This window comes from Sinocyclocheilus rhinocerous, unplaced genomic scaffold (assembly GCF_001515625.1).
Source record: "Sinocyclocheilus rhinocerous isolate Xijiao unplaced genomic scaffold, SAMN03320098_v1.1 scaffold622, whole genome shotgun sequence".
NCBI classification, from domain to species: Eukaryota; Metazoa; Chordata; class Actinopteri; order Cypriniformes; family Cyprinidae; genus Sinocyclocheilus; species Sinocyclocheilus rhinocerous.
Genome location: NW_015641438.1, coordinates 88,009 through 103,962, shown reverse-complemented (window position 1 = coordinate 103,962; position 15,954 = coordinate 88,009). Strand labels below are relative to the sequence as shown.

General features: G+C 38.9%; 2 protein-coding genes across 7 annotated transcripts; one reads left to right on the top strand and one right to left on the bottom strand.

Annotated features, from left to right (window-relative positions):
- Nucleotides 1-218: 218 nt before the first annotated feature.
- On the top strand, nt 219-6,099 carry LOC107754921 (uncharacterized protein C18orf19 homolog A-like). Of its 6 annotated transcripts, none has more exons than XM_016571556.1 (5): nt 219-330; nt 605-629; nt 2,034-2,368; nt 4,686-4,797; nt 5,251-6,099. In XM_016571556.1, the coding sequence occupies exons 3-5, from the start codon at nt 2,061-2,063 to the stop codon at nt 5,482-5,484; spliced, it is 654 nt and encodes a 217-aa protein (XP_016427042.1). In that variant the 5' UTR covers nt 219-330; nt 605-629; nt 2,034-2,060; the 3' UTR covers nt 5,485-6,099. The 6 variants fall into 6 exon arrangements, with proteins under 6 accessions (XP_016427042.1, XP_016427043.1, XP_016427039.1 ...); XM_016571557.1 differs by having other exon boundaries at nt 1,992-2,368; XM_016571553.1 differs by having other exon boundaries at nt 219-408.
- Nucleotides 6,100-8,457: 2,358 nt separating this feature from the next.
- Nucleotides 8,458-13,124, bottom strand: LOC107754907 (low-density lipoprotein receptor class A domain-containing protein 4-like). The gene is made up of 3 exons (XM_016571538.1): nt 13,116-13,124; nt 12,952-13,005; nt 8,458-11,931 (listed from the first exon to the last, which is right to left on the bottom strand). Exons 1-3 carry the CDS (start codon nt 13,122-13,124, stop codon nt 11,401-11,403), a joined length of 594 nt encoding a protein of 197 aa, XP_016427024.1. The 3' UTR covers nt 8,458-11,400.
- Nucleotides 13,125-15,954: the final 2,830 nt, after the last annotated feature.

Sequence of the window (15,954 nt, the reverse complement as noted above, 5' to 3'; positions counted from 1 at the left end):
ATTTAGTAAACTTTGAGGAAGCAATAACTAGAATGAGATGTTATATATATATATATATACCACTTATTTAGAAAATACTAATCTTTTGTCGTCTGCGACGAGTATGCTTCGCTATACGGAAGTGAAGTCACTGGCTGAGCTTCTACCGGAAATACGTACATGTAGTCCGTTCTCATCATCAGCACGACTGTACTCCATTTCCCACAACGCATTGCGCGCGGTCACCATGTGTGGTGTCGCGTTGCTCAGGGTCTCTGAATGACAGAAAGGACATGAATAAATGCTTGTGTGTGGTAGGGAAGTCACATCATGCCGGATCTAATCACTCCTGTATGTAGCTGTGCACATTTCTCATGGCGCTTTGTGTGTTTAGACACAGGACGGGTACAACTTTGATTAGTTTAGCAGGTCAGTCAGTAGACATCCCTTAGCAAAGCTAACGCTAGCTGACTCACGTTTGGTGACTACCGTAACACTTCACAAGTTAATACGAAACATTTGAGTTTTAGGAGGTCGGTCTGTGATTTCTCCCCTATAAGGCTTCTTTGTAGATGTGACTGAGCACGTGCAGCTGATTTATTAATTTTTTCTTCAATGTTTTCAGCTGCTGAACCGATGGGATATTGAAGGTAGGAAAAATAATTCACGTCAACTGATCTGATACACGGGATTTATTATAAATCTACAGGGTTTGCCTGTTGTCAACCAAAGAATAAGTGGAATCACAAGCTTCGAATAAAATCAGGCTTTATAACACATTGTAATGGGCAGTAGAAAATATGGACAAATCTTTAGTACTCTTGAAAACTGTTTGGTAAATATATGTGCTTCTAATATCAGTGTAATACCAGTAATTTAATACAAGTAAATTACGGCAGATACTGATGTGGTTACCGCTATTTAGATTTTTCTTTTTTCTTAACAACAAATCGTCAGATACTGTTAACAGTTTGACTGAAATTTAAATTGAAAATCTTTTTTTTTTTCTTCAATGTCAGCAGCACTCGAGCTAACTTGTACTATTACTATTGAAATTATAAAATGTATATTAAAATTCTCTATCATAAATTAAACTGATTCAAAGAGCGTTTTGAGCGTCAATAGAATTATTTATTTTATTTTTTCTAGAAATAGTGCATTTTTTTCATGTAATGTTGTTTCTCCTTTTTTAAAAATACCTTTTTTTAATTCCTTAAAACATTTTTGGGTTTAAATATAATAAAAATTAGGGATGCACCGATATGAAAATTTTGCCCGATACCGATTATTCTTTATTTTTGAAAGCTGATAACCGATATGTTGGCCGATAAATCTATATCAAAATTTTTTTATACTTTTTGAGAGCCTGATTACAAATAAGGTCTCATCATTAAAAGCCACATCCCAAACACTTCAACATAAGCAGCCTAGTTTGAACCATAACAACGCGCTGAAACACGGCAACTAAACCCAAAGAATTCACAACGTTTTATTGTTCTCATTAGAATGTTATATACACGACATTCCCAATCATAGTTATTAATGTTGTGCACTGCTGTTTGAGCTGCGTGCGCTGAGCTAAAGATGATCACCGGTAAACTGAAGTGCTCTTTTAACTTAACCAAACGCATTCTATATGAGATAAATCAGATATACATCAAATAAACACAATATTACAACGTACAATTGCACAAAAGGCTGCAAACGAACAGCGCGCATCTGAAGTGTCTCTGAAGGAAATAATGCATTATTTATCGGCTTTAAGATATCGGCCAAATTTTCTTATCGGGCCGATACCGATAACAGAAAAAATTAGCATTTATCGGCCGATACCGATATGGTGGCCGATATATCGTGCATCCCTAATAAAAATGATAAATAGTCTCAATGTGGTCTCAGACTGTTGTTTGTGTATCTCATACTACTGACCATCCGCTTATATCTTGAGAGTTTTCTTCATTGTCATTTGTGATCTCGTCTTCTTTACTTCGGACGTTCTCTTGCTCTCACAGTCAGGTCCCTGTCAGACTGTGGTCTTGTCCCTCTGTTGGCAGACCGTTGGGAGCAGAAGCTTGTTTGGGATGCAGCGGTTAGTGTGCGCTAGAGTCTTCCGGCAGACTGCTGTCCTGCTGCAGATCAGTCCTCCGCCCCGCAGCCGTCCCGCGGCCCACAGCTGCTGGAAACACCTGAGCTCTCAGAGAAACACCAGCAGAGATCATCCGGGAAGCCCTGCTCCAGGGCAGGAGGATCCGGACCCTCTGCAGGACAAATCCAGCGGCCTCATTCAGAGATTCAAGAAAACCTTTAAGCAGTACGGCAAAGTCGTGATCCCTGTGCACCTGCTGACCTCTACAGTGTGGTTCGGCACTTTTTACTACGCTGCAATGAAGTAAGTCGATGATGGATCACAACTGTGTCAATTTAGATCGAAATAATACTTGCTAGTCGAAGACCACTGAGTGAATCACAAATCAAATTTAGTGATGAACGCTATGGGTTATTTAACAACTGATAATAATATCTAGCAGGGCTGTACAATCTGGAGACACATTTCTGATATAGTCCAGGGTCACATTTGTGATTGCAGTTTAAAAATGCTATTTAAAAGAAATTCTAGGTTTGCTGTGCTTGTTGGTAGGACTGAATAATTTGGCCATAATTTTGAGATTATCAATATGGCTATAAAATAATAATAATAATAATTATTATTATTATTTTAGTACTAAATGAAAAATATTACAAATACGTAATAAAAAGCAATATTATTATAATACTGTTGTAATAATTTTACTGTAAATTAAAAATATATATTTCAAGTGTTTAAGAAAAATAATACAATATTATTATTATTATTATATATTTTGATTAATTATGCAGCCCTAATGTCTAGAGAGAATGGTAGCTGGTGGGCAGTAAATCTTAATAACATTTTATAATAATTATGTTTTTTTAATAAACTGAAAAGTACAATAAAAATGATCTAATGCGACTGAAAATTTGCTGAATTTAAATCAACACTTTGCGCTCTCAGTATTTATCTGCTTCTTAATATCAGCCTGACTGATACAGTATATCGGTCTGTTATTGATGATATTTCAGACTGGTTAATTAAAGTAAAAGAAATAAAAACGAAATAACTAAAATGCCAATGTCCTATGAGAAGCGCTACATGAAGTTGTAGGTTCTGACAAAACAAACCAATGAATAAGGACTATCTGAGAGTTATGTAGGAGAGGTTAAGCTGGTGTGTGTTGCGGGGGGGTGTTAGGTAGGTACTGGGTCATTCTCTTTTTGCTCAGTCATTGTATGTGTATGGCGCGTGGTGGATTGAGGTAAATGGCACACTGGAATGTTTACTCTGCATTACATCTGGCTGAATGTGGGTCACCACTGTCTAGACGTTTGAGAAATGTGGGAGTAATGAATGCTTGAGAATTGGCTGTTTCATTCAGCATGACCTCACTCTGCAGAGAAGACAAGACGAGACCAGAGTCATCAGTTTGTCTCCTCAGATGTTCACCACCAGTCTTCACAGCCTTTAGCTCTTATTAAAGATGCCCATTTGGTCTAACTTGAACATTTGATTCTTAAAGAAGTATTACATTTCAGTAGATTTTTCAATATCTTCTGAAAACAAGAAGTGTATTTTTATCTTATTTTTTATTTTTAAATCTACTTTTTGTTCACTTTAAATATGTGATCGTGATAAACCACAGTGTCAGGGTTGTTATCATTAACTAAAACTATTAAAACATTTTGATCATTTAAATAAAATGGAAATATTGGCTGGAAAAGTTATTTCAGTTAGTTGCCAAGGCAACGTTTTTATTTTCGTTGAAAGTTCGAGCCTTACAATTAGTAAAAGGAAAAATAAATATAACCTAAAACTGAAATAAAAATAAATAGAACCGAAATATTAATATTTAGATAAAGTAATAATAAAAATGACAAAAAAAAAACAAACAACTAAAGTTAAAATGAAAACTGAGTATAAAAATAAAAGCTCAAAAAAATTCTAAAATAAATACAAATTAATAAAGACTATAATAGTATATAAATAATACTAAAAATGCACTGCTTAGTACCAAATTGCAAAAATTATGACCAAATTGCAGAAATTGTCTTAAAAGGATAGTTCACCCAAATAAGGTGAATAAAATTGTCATCATTTATTTACCCTCATGCCGTTTTTTTTTTATTGTTATTATATTTGTCTATACAATAGAAGTCGATGGCTACCAAAAGTGGTTGGGCTGCTAGGCCTGTCGCAATAATCAATATATCGACTTATCGCGCAATACATGTACATGACCTCAATTCTTTTTGGTGACGCAATATATCGCCCATTATATTTACTTAAAAATTAATGTCACCATGTTTTTTTACATTCCACTTCCATTATATTCTTAAAAATTAAAAGTTTGTTGTCATTTGGAAGTGTGTAGGCCTTCTTGCATTATTATGCTGTTACATTATGATTATATATTCAGTGGCATAAAATGGTCTTTAAAATGACAATATCGCTTATCGCAATTATTTCTGGGTCAATATATTGCACAACAAAAAGTTGTTATCGTGACAGGCCTATTACCAACATGTGAATAAATGACAACATAATGTTCATATTTGAAGAACTGTCCCTTAAGAAATGTAAGGCTTTTATGTGAAATGTCTTTCTATGCTTCCTGTCTTGTTTTGGTCTGTAGAGGAGTGAACTTGGTGCCATTTCTCGAGTACGTTGGGTTTCCTGATAAGGTGGTGAAACTCCTGGAGAATTCTCAGAGCGGCTACGCACTGACCGCTTATGCCATGTACAAGGTGGGCTAACTGTGTCGGTTTCCAGTGAATTAATTATATAAAATAATTTACTAATGTGTTGATTTTCTGATTTACAAATTAGAATGATACAAATAACCTTCTATAGAACTTAAAGGCTGGTTAATATCATGAAGATCAAAGCAAAATCAAGGGCGGTTCAGTTGTCCAAAAGAATTTGCACCTTGTAAAATTGAATAAATAGAGACTTTCAATAAAATGTATTTTCAGGCACAGTATCTTTTCCCCTCAAATGATTTCATTAGAATGTCATTGACATTTTTAAGCGTGAAGAACATTTTAATAATCAGAACAACCTTTTTCCATTATAATAAAGAGTCTTTTGTGCAATGGGAATGTCCCATGGATCTTAAAAGTTCTTCACGGAATCGTAGATTTCAATAAAGAGCCTTTATTTTCAAGAGTGTGACGCTCATGTTGTCTGCTCTCCTGAAGATCGCCACACCTGCGCGCTACACGGTGACTCTCGGAGGAACGTCGCTGTCTGTGAAGTACCTGAGGAAGCACGGGTACATGTCCACCCCTCCGCCCGTGAAGGAATACCTGCAGGAGAAGATGGAGGAGACCAAGGATCGTATATCCGAGAGGATGGAGGAAACGAAAGACAAGTTCACAGAAAAACTTCAAGAAACCAAAGACAAAGTGTCTTTCCGGAAGAAAAAGGAATAGGTTTATAGACTTACAAAAGGTCACGAAGTGACTTTATCCCCCCATGATTTCATTTAGATTCACTTTATTTAACAATATAATGCACTTAAGGCAACAACATGTCTCATGCATATATGAAGTAGTGTAATGTAGCCTGTAAGCTCTACACTTACTGTTCACAAAATCTGCTAAACTATCACAAGTGAGATTCATAAGTTGACCTTAGTTCCTAGATATAAAATGTCAGTCTGCTGAAAGCCGTTGGACTCTACTTGAAGTGTTTTTAACGGATGAGAGTGTGTTTTCTAAAGAGAACGGCAGGTGTAATGTGTCCAGTATCGTATATGTAATATTTTGTTGACTTTACCACATAGCACTGGCTCTTTCAATTCATGCATTTGTGAAATGTTATTTCAATTATGGATTCTAAACAGCAGACTTGTCACATACGTTGCTGAGAATGAAATGGTTGTGTCATTAAAATCTTGGCTGCGTCTGAAAGCCTAGGCAGCTGCCTTATGAGGCAATGACTTTGCAGGCAGCGTTTTTGCACGAAGGCACCTCACGAAACTGATTTCGGACAGGCTTCTGAGGCAGCGTAACGGATTAATGATCCACAACAAAATAGAACTAGTTTTGGTGATAACTACTACTACTATTTAGCAGTAATAATATTTCTATTGTATAGAAAGGTGATGAACACTGAAACAAGGTTACATAGTGGAAATAACAGACTTGTCACATACGTTGCTGAGAATGAAATGGTTGTGTCATTAAAATCTTGGCTGCGTCTGAAAGCCTAGGCAGCTGCCTTATGAGGCAATGACTTTGCAGGCAGCGTTTTTGCACGAAGGCACCTCACGAAACTGATTTCGGACAGGCTTCTGAGGCAGCGTAACGGATTAATGATCCACAACAAAATAGAACTAGTTTTGGTGATAACTAAAATATTTAATTACTATAGTACTGATTTCTCGTTAGAAATAACATCAAAAAGTGCAAAAAGTTAGTCAGAAATATACATTTACACACAAACTGGCCACCAACGCAACTTTCAGACGCCATCTTTAATTTTAGCTCAACCGTCACGGAATGGAACGCACAGGATTGTGGGATATCAAAGGCAACGAAGGATACATCTGCTGCCTTCAAAATTCAATCAGAAGAAGGTACTTCTGGAGACAGGAAGTGAAGCAGAATTTGGATTCGGACGTGGCCTTGATGCCTTATAGAGCTTTCGGACGCAGCCCTTGAATTTATTGTAACTTGGTATTACGCAAAAGAGTGTTGGTCAGAAAGCTGTAAGTGTACGTTAAGATGTAATACAGTTTGTCATTTAAAATACCGGAAAAATTCACAAATAGTGCTGACATTCATTCTGTGAATCATCAACAGCCTTTATGTCTTGTTTCCAGTTCAGTACACTCCTGCCATATTCATGTGTTTCATTTATGAGCTCGTGTTCAGCTGTCAGTGTCCGTGGGGTGTCACATTTCTCAAGTCCTGTTTTTCCTTGCTTTGGCATAGTAACTAATGAAGGTTAATAATTGAACTGATTGTCCGGCAGTAAATGTGTCTGCTGCTGAAGCACTCGGGCTGTTTGGGTCTGATGGGATTGTGAGGCCTTTTATTGTCTGCTGACGGATCTTCCACTTGGCTGTCAACAATAACAATAAAAAAGATAAACATCTCATCCTATTTCACCAAGCATGAAGTAAAATTGAAATGTTTTGAAAGTTTTTTTTAATATGCATATTGGATATTTTTCTTAAATGAGCATTTATTCTTTATGGTAGTTAATGACCAACAGCAAAATTAGAATCATTTGTGAATTATAATCAAAATGTAAAGGTGCAGCACATTTTTGTAGCATTTCGTTTTTGTCAGTGTGGATGCTTAAAGTTGCCATTTCATACCAGAGCTGTTTTTATAATACTCAAATCAAATGATTTTTAGATTCAGTTCGACTAAGTTTTGCAGATTCTGGGCGACCACTGCTGCAAGGCCTCTCCTATCATTGGAAAAGTGCTGGAAATGATCATCTCAGTCAAATGGCAGACCCTACGAGGAGGAAACCTCCCTTACCATGTTTTTCTCGGCCCCCCCAGAGTACTAATTATTTCCTTTATCTAAACTTGGTCCAAAATTAACATTTAGTGAATTCAGAACATTTACATGAAACTACTTTTCATTATTTTTCAAAATTATTTTCTCTTTGACAACGGTAAATTGTTTGGCTGTAACTTTCTCGTCATTTACTCCCGACATCTGAGCTGCTGAAGATGCAGAGGATTAACGTTACTTTCGCTTTGAAGTGAATTCGCCACTCCCGATCAGCCTAAATGCATCTACACATCTCATCTACAGAAGAAGTGAGTATAAGGTTTTTTTATGAATCTTTGCAAATCGCCTTTCCTAATAATGTGCTAATTAGCAAGTTTCACGATGAATGCGGCTAAAGTAACTCTCTGAGAGCAGCTCGGAAGAGAGGGGCGGGGCCAGCAGAGCTCATTAACATTTAAAGCAACATGGACTATAATGGCTTGATTAAAAACAGAGCTGATTTTGACAGGTTTAAAAAGGTGTTTTTTACACAAACATTGCGAAATTTTAACCGAAGTATGTTATAGACTTTTAATTAAGACCCTAAAGAATCATATCAACTTGTGCAAAATGAGCATCCGATGAGACCTTTAAAATCACGAGTAGCTAGTTTGCAGCTTGTGAAACTACAGTTTTATCTTTATTTTATAAGTATTATTTTTGTATTTAAATAGGGAAAAAAGAGGATGTATGGTCACCCGAAAAGGCAGTTGTAGTTCACTTCACCTTGAGGAGCACAACAAAATGACAAACACAAAGCACAAAAGAGACTCATTCTCCGGTTCTTTTCCTCAACTTTAATTGCTCTCTCTCCAGCCATTTGATGACAGCGAAAGAACAAGCGTGGAATCGTTTCATGAGGGACTACAACAGTATCTTTGAGCAATAGTTTTCTTGTATTTATTTTTTTATGATTTTTTTCGGTTGGTTTTTAAGTCACCTTTTTCCTGTAAAAGTATTGCAATTAACAGACCTCAAACTGAAAACCGCTGACATCACAATTAAATAGAACAATAGAAATAAAATAAAAAGGCGTAAGGACAGCAGCGTTCCTCGCTTTCACTGAACCGTTTCTCCTTGTAAAAAACAACAAAAAAAAGTTTGTAGTCCACAATAGGTCATACAGTCCCGTGATGTGATCTCGCTCGAGGCCGATGGAGAACGTTGCTGTGGATTGGCGGGAAATTCCAGATCCATGGAACGAGATGCTGAACTCACCCACACAAGTCTTCAGGCAGTCATTCACTCGCTCGCGGATTCGTTCATTCAAGCGCGTGTTTCTGGAAAGGAGCCTGTCAGCGCGGAGAGCTCGGAACCAGACTGCTATGCCGAGGAAATAATGACAACGTGAACATGCAGTAACGATCAGCTATGGGCTGCATTTTCCTCATTTGATGCTCTTTTATATACCACACAACTCGATTATGTGCATAAAAACAACAGAATGTTATCCGTTTCCATCGGATGTGTCTCATGTGTGTCTCACCCTGAGCTGCTATTTGATATGAACCACTAAACCTTCTTCCCGGTGTAGTGTCAGAGCCCAAAAAAATCGACAATCCGTTCCGTTCGTTGCAATGAGTTATTATTCTGCGTGGTTATTATAACACAACAGCTAGCAGTCACAAAATAAACTTCAATAAATAAAATGACAAGCGCTGGCATTTATAAGTCTTTCTCTGGAAGTTACAAAAGCAGCAGAGCTCTAGTTATCCTTTATATAACTGCCTTATAATCAGAATATTTGTTTCATCACATAACAGATTTGCATTTACTGTATAGGAACAAAAATATAAGTCTTTTTGTATTTCTGTGACCATACTTTAGCATTTCTCTTTACTCTGTTTTACAAAAAAGACAAAGCACAATTGAAGGCATTCCCAAAACTTGATGCCACCATGTTAAAGTTTTCTTTTTAATATTATCTATACATTATATTACAGTATTAACAATGCGTTCTTGTGGTTTTCTACCCATTGGGTAGGATATGTGCATAATATATTCAAGTTATATACAGCACCGTACAAATAAACAGAGTCCGACTACTGAAAGAAGCACCATAGGAAGTGAGGCACAACAAAGGTGGGGACTTTTGAGTGCAAGTGGGTTTCTATGTCTGCTTAAACATGACTGTTAGGCACCGAATTTGCTCGTGTAAATAGTAACATGCAAACCTCTCGGCTGCAAACGTAAAAAATACATTTGGGTTCGTTTTCCTAGCACGACTATGACAGCGGAAACGCGCTAATGTTAACGAAGAAAACCAAAACAGAGCACGAACATCTATGTCTCGGTTGGTACGCGAATATAAAGTAATGGGGAAGCGGACATAGGCCTACAAGCCGAACGGACAACAGCAGCAGCGGTAGCGGTAGCAGCAGCGGCAGCAGCAATATAGTACGAACTCAAACTGCGCAGTCAGAATGAGTGACGGGAAGCAGAGCCAATGACGGGAAGCCAAGCTTTCAGAGCCGAAGCGGATGGGCCATAGGAGAGTCCTGCTATTTAAGTGGAAAAAAGATCATATAAAAACCTCCCACTTCAATTAAATATCCTCTCAAACTGGTCACTTTCATAAATAGCTAGTTAATAAATAGGTTTTCTATGGGACTTTCTAGGGAAGGCCAAAGACTGATGGTTTTCAAAGCTCAGGGGTGATGAAAAACACAATCTGCATGTCTGAAAGCAGTCCAAACGTGTGCCTTGTGATTGAATATGGACTTCAAATGAAGAAAGAAAAATCTCGTTATGATTGGTACACGTTTCGTTTGAACTGATAAGAGAACAAATACTGATGACAAATAACAGGTAAAAGTGTGCTCCTGTGCTGCCTCGGAATAAAACGGCATTCCAGGAGAGGAGAATAAAAGATAAAATATGAGATCCATATACGATCGTGAACTTAAGTATAGTATGGATAACTGGAAAAAAAACAATAAGCATGCTTTTTTTAGTGGAAAACAAACACACTCGTTCAGAAGGGGACAGGATGTGCATAAGACTACAGTTCCCATGATTCCCTTGCACTTGGACCCCATGACAATGCTGAAGTGACGTAATAAGTTTAAAGTGCTACTCGACAGGATGAAAGTGGCGCGTGTGTCGTGACTTCCATCTGCAGATATCCATGCCAGTATCTCTCACTTGGTCGGTGGAAAAAAGTGATCTGGAATCTGAACGGCTTGTTAAACCCCCTCTTTTTTAAAAATAAGTGTCATGATGCAGTTCAGGTAGGCTGGATCAGAGTTCTACATCTCCATTTCAGGAAAACGCGAAACGTGAAAAGGAAGGAAAAAATACCAGGAACCATGTGGATTGACATATGAAAAGTAACTAAGGGTAGGCGTTTCTACTCTTTAAAGAATAAGTGCAACATAAAAGCTTTGTTGTTGTTGTGAGTCACATCCCCAAGATTTAAGATTTTTTTCATGGCACTCAATTTGGATTAGTTGTGAACAGTTTTTGTGCACGAGTCCTGGAAATGCACAAACAAATAGAAAATTTCTCAATCCTATGACCTATGTGGTCTCTCACGCAAACAATCTGTGCCAACACACGTGTTCTTTAAATACAGGAAAGCATACAAAACCAAACAAACAAACAGAGATTTAGCCGAGGAGCCCAAACATCCATACAAGGCCCCAAAGTTCTAGCAAAAACCAAAAAAAAATACAAAAAATAAACTTTGTATACTTGGTTCCTCAATTTTCGATTCAAATTGTGCAAAGGGAGTGTACTAACAGTGAAGCCACTCCCCTTTAGGTCCAGGAGGAAGTACTAGAGAGCACAGGTGACGGCACACGCTCTCTACTGCCCTCTGCAGGTGTGTCCGAGTCACACGGGTTTGTCGCGCCGGCTATCCTTGACCTTGACGAACAGGGTTGTGCTTGCGCCAGGCTGGGCGGGGCGGCTGGCTGTCCTCTGGTTGGAGGGTGGTGTGTTATTGCTGTGCTGGTGCAGGAAGGAGGCGGAGCCTGGGTACGTCTGACTCATCACCTCGCTATAGGTGGGCGGCGGCCCCTCCACGTGCGAGTTCGAGGCACTCTTGCCAGAGTTGCTGCTCGGGGGCCGCGGGCCGCCTCCGTGCACGTAAACGTCTATCAGGTCGCTGTCGAAAATGGTCCGGTTGGGGGGCGCGCGCACAGACGCACGGCTCAGCTCGAGCTGCTGCTCGGGGTCTCTGAGCTGCAGGGTACAGGGGCCTTTGTAGGGCGGCAGCTCCTCGCCGTCTGACAGGCAGATAGTGGGCGGCAAGTGGATGTCCTGCTGCAGGTATGGGTAGGTGGGCTGGAAGCGGCTGAATCGGTCCCTTTGCATAAATGAAGGTGGGTTGAAGCGTTCTCCGCTCCGTGGCCCATACATCACCTGAACACAGAGAAGAAAACATTCATTATACCAGGGATCCTCAAATCTGGCCCGCAAGATCCACTTTCCTACAGAGTTTAGCTCAAACCCTAATCAAACACACCTGAGCATGCTATTCAATGTCTTCAGGTTCATTAGAAAATCACATGTAGGTGAGTTTGATCAGGGTTGGAGCTAAACTCTGCAGCGCATTGGCCCTCCAGGGCAAGATTTGAGGAACCCTGCATTATACCTTTAGAAATTAACTTAAGAATAAAAATAAGAAAAAATGCAAACATGCAGCCAGACTAATTATACAATTAGTTTTTACGATTTTTTTAATGTATTGAAAGAAGTGTCTTACGTGCCTCAAGGCTGCATTTATTTGACCAAAAATACAGTAAAAACAGCAATATTTTGAAATATTTTTACAATTTAAAATAACTGTTTTTAATTTGAATAGAATTTAAAATGTAATTTCTTCCTGTGATGTAAAGCTGAATTTTCAGCATCATTACGCCAGTCTTAAGTGTCACATGATCCTTCAGAAATTATTTTAATATGCTGATTTTCTGCTCAAGAAACATGATTATTATTATCAATGTCGAAAACAGCTGTGCTGCTTCATATTTTTGTGGAAACCATAATACTTTTTTTTATTCTGGATTCTTTGATCAATAGAAAGTTTATGCATCCTTGCTGAATAAAAGTATCAACTTCTGAACCCAAACCTTTGAACAGTAGTGTATATTTAGTAAACATTACATATAAGTAAATATGGCTCTTTATGACTTTGCACTGTTATATTGTTGTATATAATAAAAAGGATATATTTGTATTTATTTAGTGTAAATAGAGTCATTTCAGAGCATTAATGTTGAAATATATTGATTGTCCACGAAAGGGTGAAAGAAATATTATGATTTTCGTGCTATTAGCTCTTAGCTATGTTGCCCAGCCATAGACACGACAGTAAAACATAAGAGAAAGGAATAATATTTTGCAGAAAAGTTGAATAATAGGTCATGTCAGTTAACTAACCTCAGTGGCTCCTTGTTGCGTCACCAAACTATCTGTTGGCCATGCACAGCCGTCCTATGATAGAGAAAAGAAAGGCCGATGTGAGTCATGCATTAAGAACAAGACAAATCAACTTCATCTCATGCATTAGAGTTTTAAGTTTGGGTAGAAATTCTCAAATTCGCTCCAGGCATCAGAAAAGTTTGCGGGTGAGGAGGGCCCAGGCCGATAGCCGATAGTGGTTCAGCAAACAGATGATTACAACTACCATTACAGTCATCACCACAATTATGATTATTATCTGAACAAACTCCAGTTCAGCTGCAAGACAAGAAAACAGAGAGAAAATCATTAGCATATTTCACACATGCACAGAGCTGCAGAAGTTACAACATTTTTATATTTTCAATCTATTTTCCCTGTGCAAAACTTGCTTGTTTTATTATCCGCCAGTTGAAAATCATAGCTTGATTGCTTAAAAAGATAAACACCACATCTAACCTCAAAAATGCACATAGTTTGACCAGATATCATTCATGTTTGCAGCATAAACAGTACAAGACAAGCATTCACTTTTAGGGGTTATGTTTCATTAAAAATAGTGATTCATACTAGAAACTTCCCAGCAGGTGTGTTGAGGCAAGTTGGAGCTAAACTCTGCAGGACACCAGCCCTCCAGGACCGAGTTTGGGCACCCCTGCTCCACATGTTAAAATGCACAACTTTACAGCAGAAAAAAATGTTTACAGCATGGTTCAAAAAATTGTTTTGGTCTATATAGCTAATTTTGCCCTTCATGACAACCGTGAGGGGGGTGAATTTTTTAATAACTCATCCGTTTAAATTATATTAAGCCTTAAAGTCCAGCTCCCGCCTCTTTGCCCATTTTCGATTATCCGGGAGTGACGCACGGTGACGCGCTGCCAAGATGGCGACGGCCGACTCCGCCCACTTTGAGCTTCAAAAACGCTCTTCAGGAACCTATGGGTGACGTCACCAAAAGGGTCTGGCTGCAGCCTTGCACTTGCACTCTCAGACTTGCACTCTCAGACACTTGCGCTTCCGCTAGCGACGTCACTTGCAGTCTTTATTTTTTATTTTGTTCTATTTTTTATTACTTTTTGTTTGAATCTCTCAACATTTTACAACAGTAGCCAGGTGGTGAAGACAAGAAAAAAGAAACTAAATTACAATCGCCACTTGCACTCTCCGCTACCTGCGACGTCACTTGGTCTGAGAGTGCAAGTCTGAGAGTGCAAGTCTGAGAGTGCAAGTGCAAGTCTTCAGCCAGACCCTTCTCGACGTCACGGACACTACGTCCATGTTTTTATACAGTCTATGGTAATGACATGGCAAGCCCATCATGTTCTTCATTCTTACCACCAGGGGGCAGTAACGTGACCACAACTGAGAGTATCGACATTGACAGACCAAATTCAGACTTCAAAAGTGACGCGACAGACTAATCCACAAAAATGTGACAACATGACGTTTCAAATGGCTTTTCTGACCTACATCAAGTCAAAGAATGGAGACAAAAGAGAAACGAGAGAGTTTTGGGGTTATTTTTATTATTAATGTGAGTTGGATTTTAACAAGAGCAGCACAGCTCAATACGTCTGCTAGGCCACAGCTCTGATTTCATAAACTGATTATGTCATGGGTAGACCTCACTCAATCAAAGGAAGGAATTCATTTTTTGTTAATCTCATCATTCTTCCTCATCTCAGAGGAGCATGTATTGAGAATCCTTTGAAAGGAAGTGCCTGAATGAACATGACAGTCTACTCATCATCGCTTTAGTGATTCTTCTCCAGCAATTGTGAAAAACGATCAGACATGTTGTTCCAAACAGGGTAGACCTCTCTTTCAACCTCCTGCCGACCGTTGAACACACAGATGGGCCCAGTCAAAACGGACTTGTTCTCCAGTCACATGAAAACCATGTAGAAATATGCCACACGTACATTCAGAGAAATCTTGTTATCCCTGCTGTCCACTGACTGAGTAACCCAGACAATTGCATCTGACACGTGAAGGTTTATTATGAGACAATGGAAAAACTGCTGCAAAGCGGCGGCACTGAAGTAAACCCTCACACAAACACCATCAGCTGTCTAACACAATCTACACTAATGTTAATGGTAATCATTTTCAAACATACAGCTATGACATCAGCAACACACAGGGGGGCTTTTTTTTACGCAGGAAAAAAGATCTGAGCGAAATGGGTGCTTTGACGGTCTTTTCCCAGAAGCTACAAACTCAAATTCATCCTCTTTAAAGTCGGCATCTATTTTCCAAATGCATGTTATATATCTTATTGTGAACATTTCATTTTATTTATACATTTTTTTTAATTGACCTCATAAAGTTTCACTAAAATTTCACGACGGGATCTTCTGGTGAAAACGTCAGACTTCTCTCTGGTAATGTATGCTGGACTTCTCCCATCATTCAGTCCACTTGATCCGGCCCCTGCAAGCTTATCTGCCTCCACTTTTGAGTGCAACATCCACCTCTCTCAATCCAATCACCATCCGATGCATTAAACCAAGTCCTCGCTCTTTTTTGATAATCCCTCGGATAAACATCACAATAAAGAAGAAAAGATCTGTCACTACTTCCGGTAGTTCCTCATTGCGACTTTAAGTAAAATTAATCAATCAACCTCAATAACCGACTTGTCAGTGGACTAGTCAACCATCCTGACTCCTCTCTACTGAAAACCAGTTTTGTGTACTGTAGCTAGTAGTTTCTTTAGGTGAGCAGTCTCAAAACTTTAGTTTCTGACCTTTCCATCATGGCCACTTTCTCTCTACAAGAACAAGGCCGTACCCAAGATGCAGTTGGGCCATGTAGTGACAATGTTAAATAAGCTGCGGCTCCTCTGCAGAGAGTGCTTGCAAGACAAGGCCCCATCTGTTGAGGGCTTGGAGGAGAGGACCAGAGACCAGACGCAGCCCAGGAGTTAACCCAGCACAGGAGATAAACCAGCCCAAATCTGCCGCCCCTAACCGGATT

What these genes read in the sequence shown, in the direction of transcription:
- LOC107754907 (XM_016571538.1), bottom strand. An exon ending in CGCAACAAGGAGCCACTGAG is followed by an intron (nt 11,932 to 12,951) that starts GTTAGTTAACTG and finishes CTCTGTGTTCAG; the next exon opens with GTGATGTATGGGCCACGGAG.
- LOC107754921 (XM_016571556.1), top strand. Translation starts at nt 2,061, where the DNA reads ATGCAGCGGTTAGTGTGCGCTAGAGTCTTCCGGCAGACTGCTGTCCTG. An exon ending in TTTTACTACGCTGCAATGAA is followed by an intron (nt 2,369 to 4,685) that starts GTAAGTCGATGA and finishes TTTGGTCTGTAG; the next exon opens with AGGAGTGAACTTGGTGCCAT. An exon ending in CCGCTTATGCCATGTACAAG is followed by an intron (nt 4,798 to 5,250) that starts GTGGGCTAACTG and finishes GCTCTCCTGAAG; the next exon opens with ATCGCCACACCTGCGCGCTA.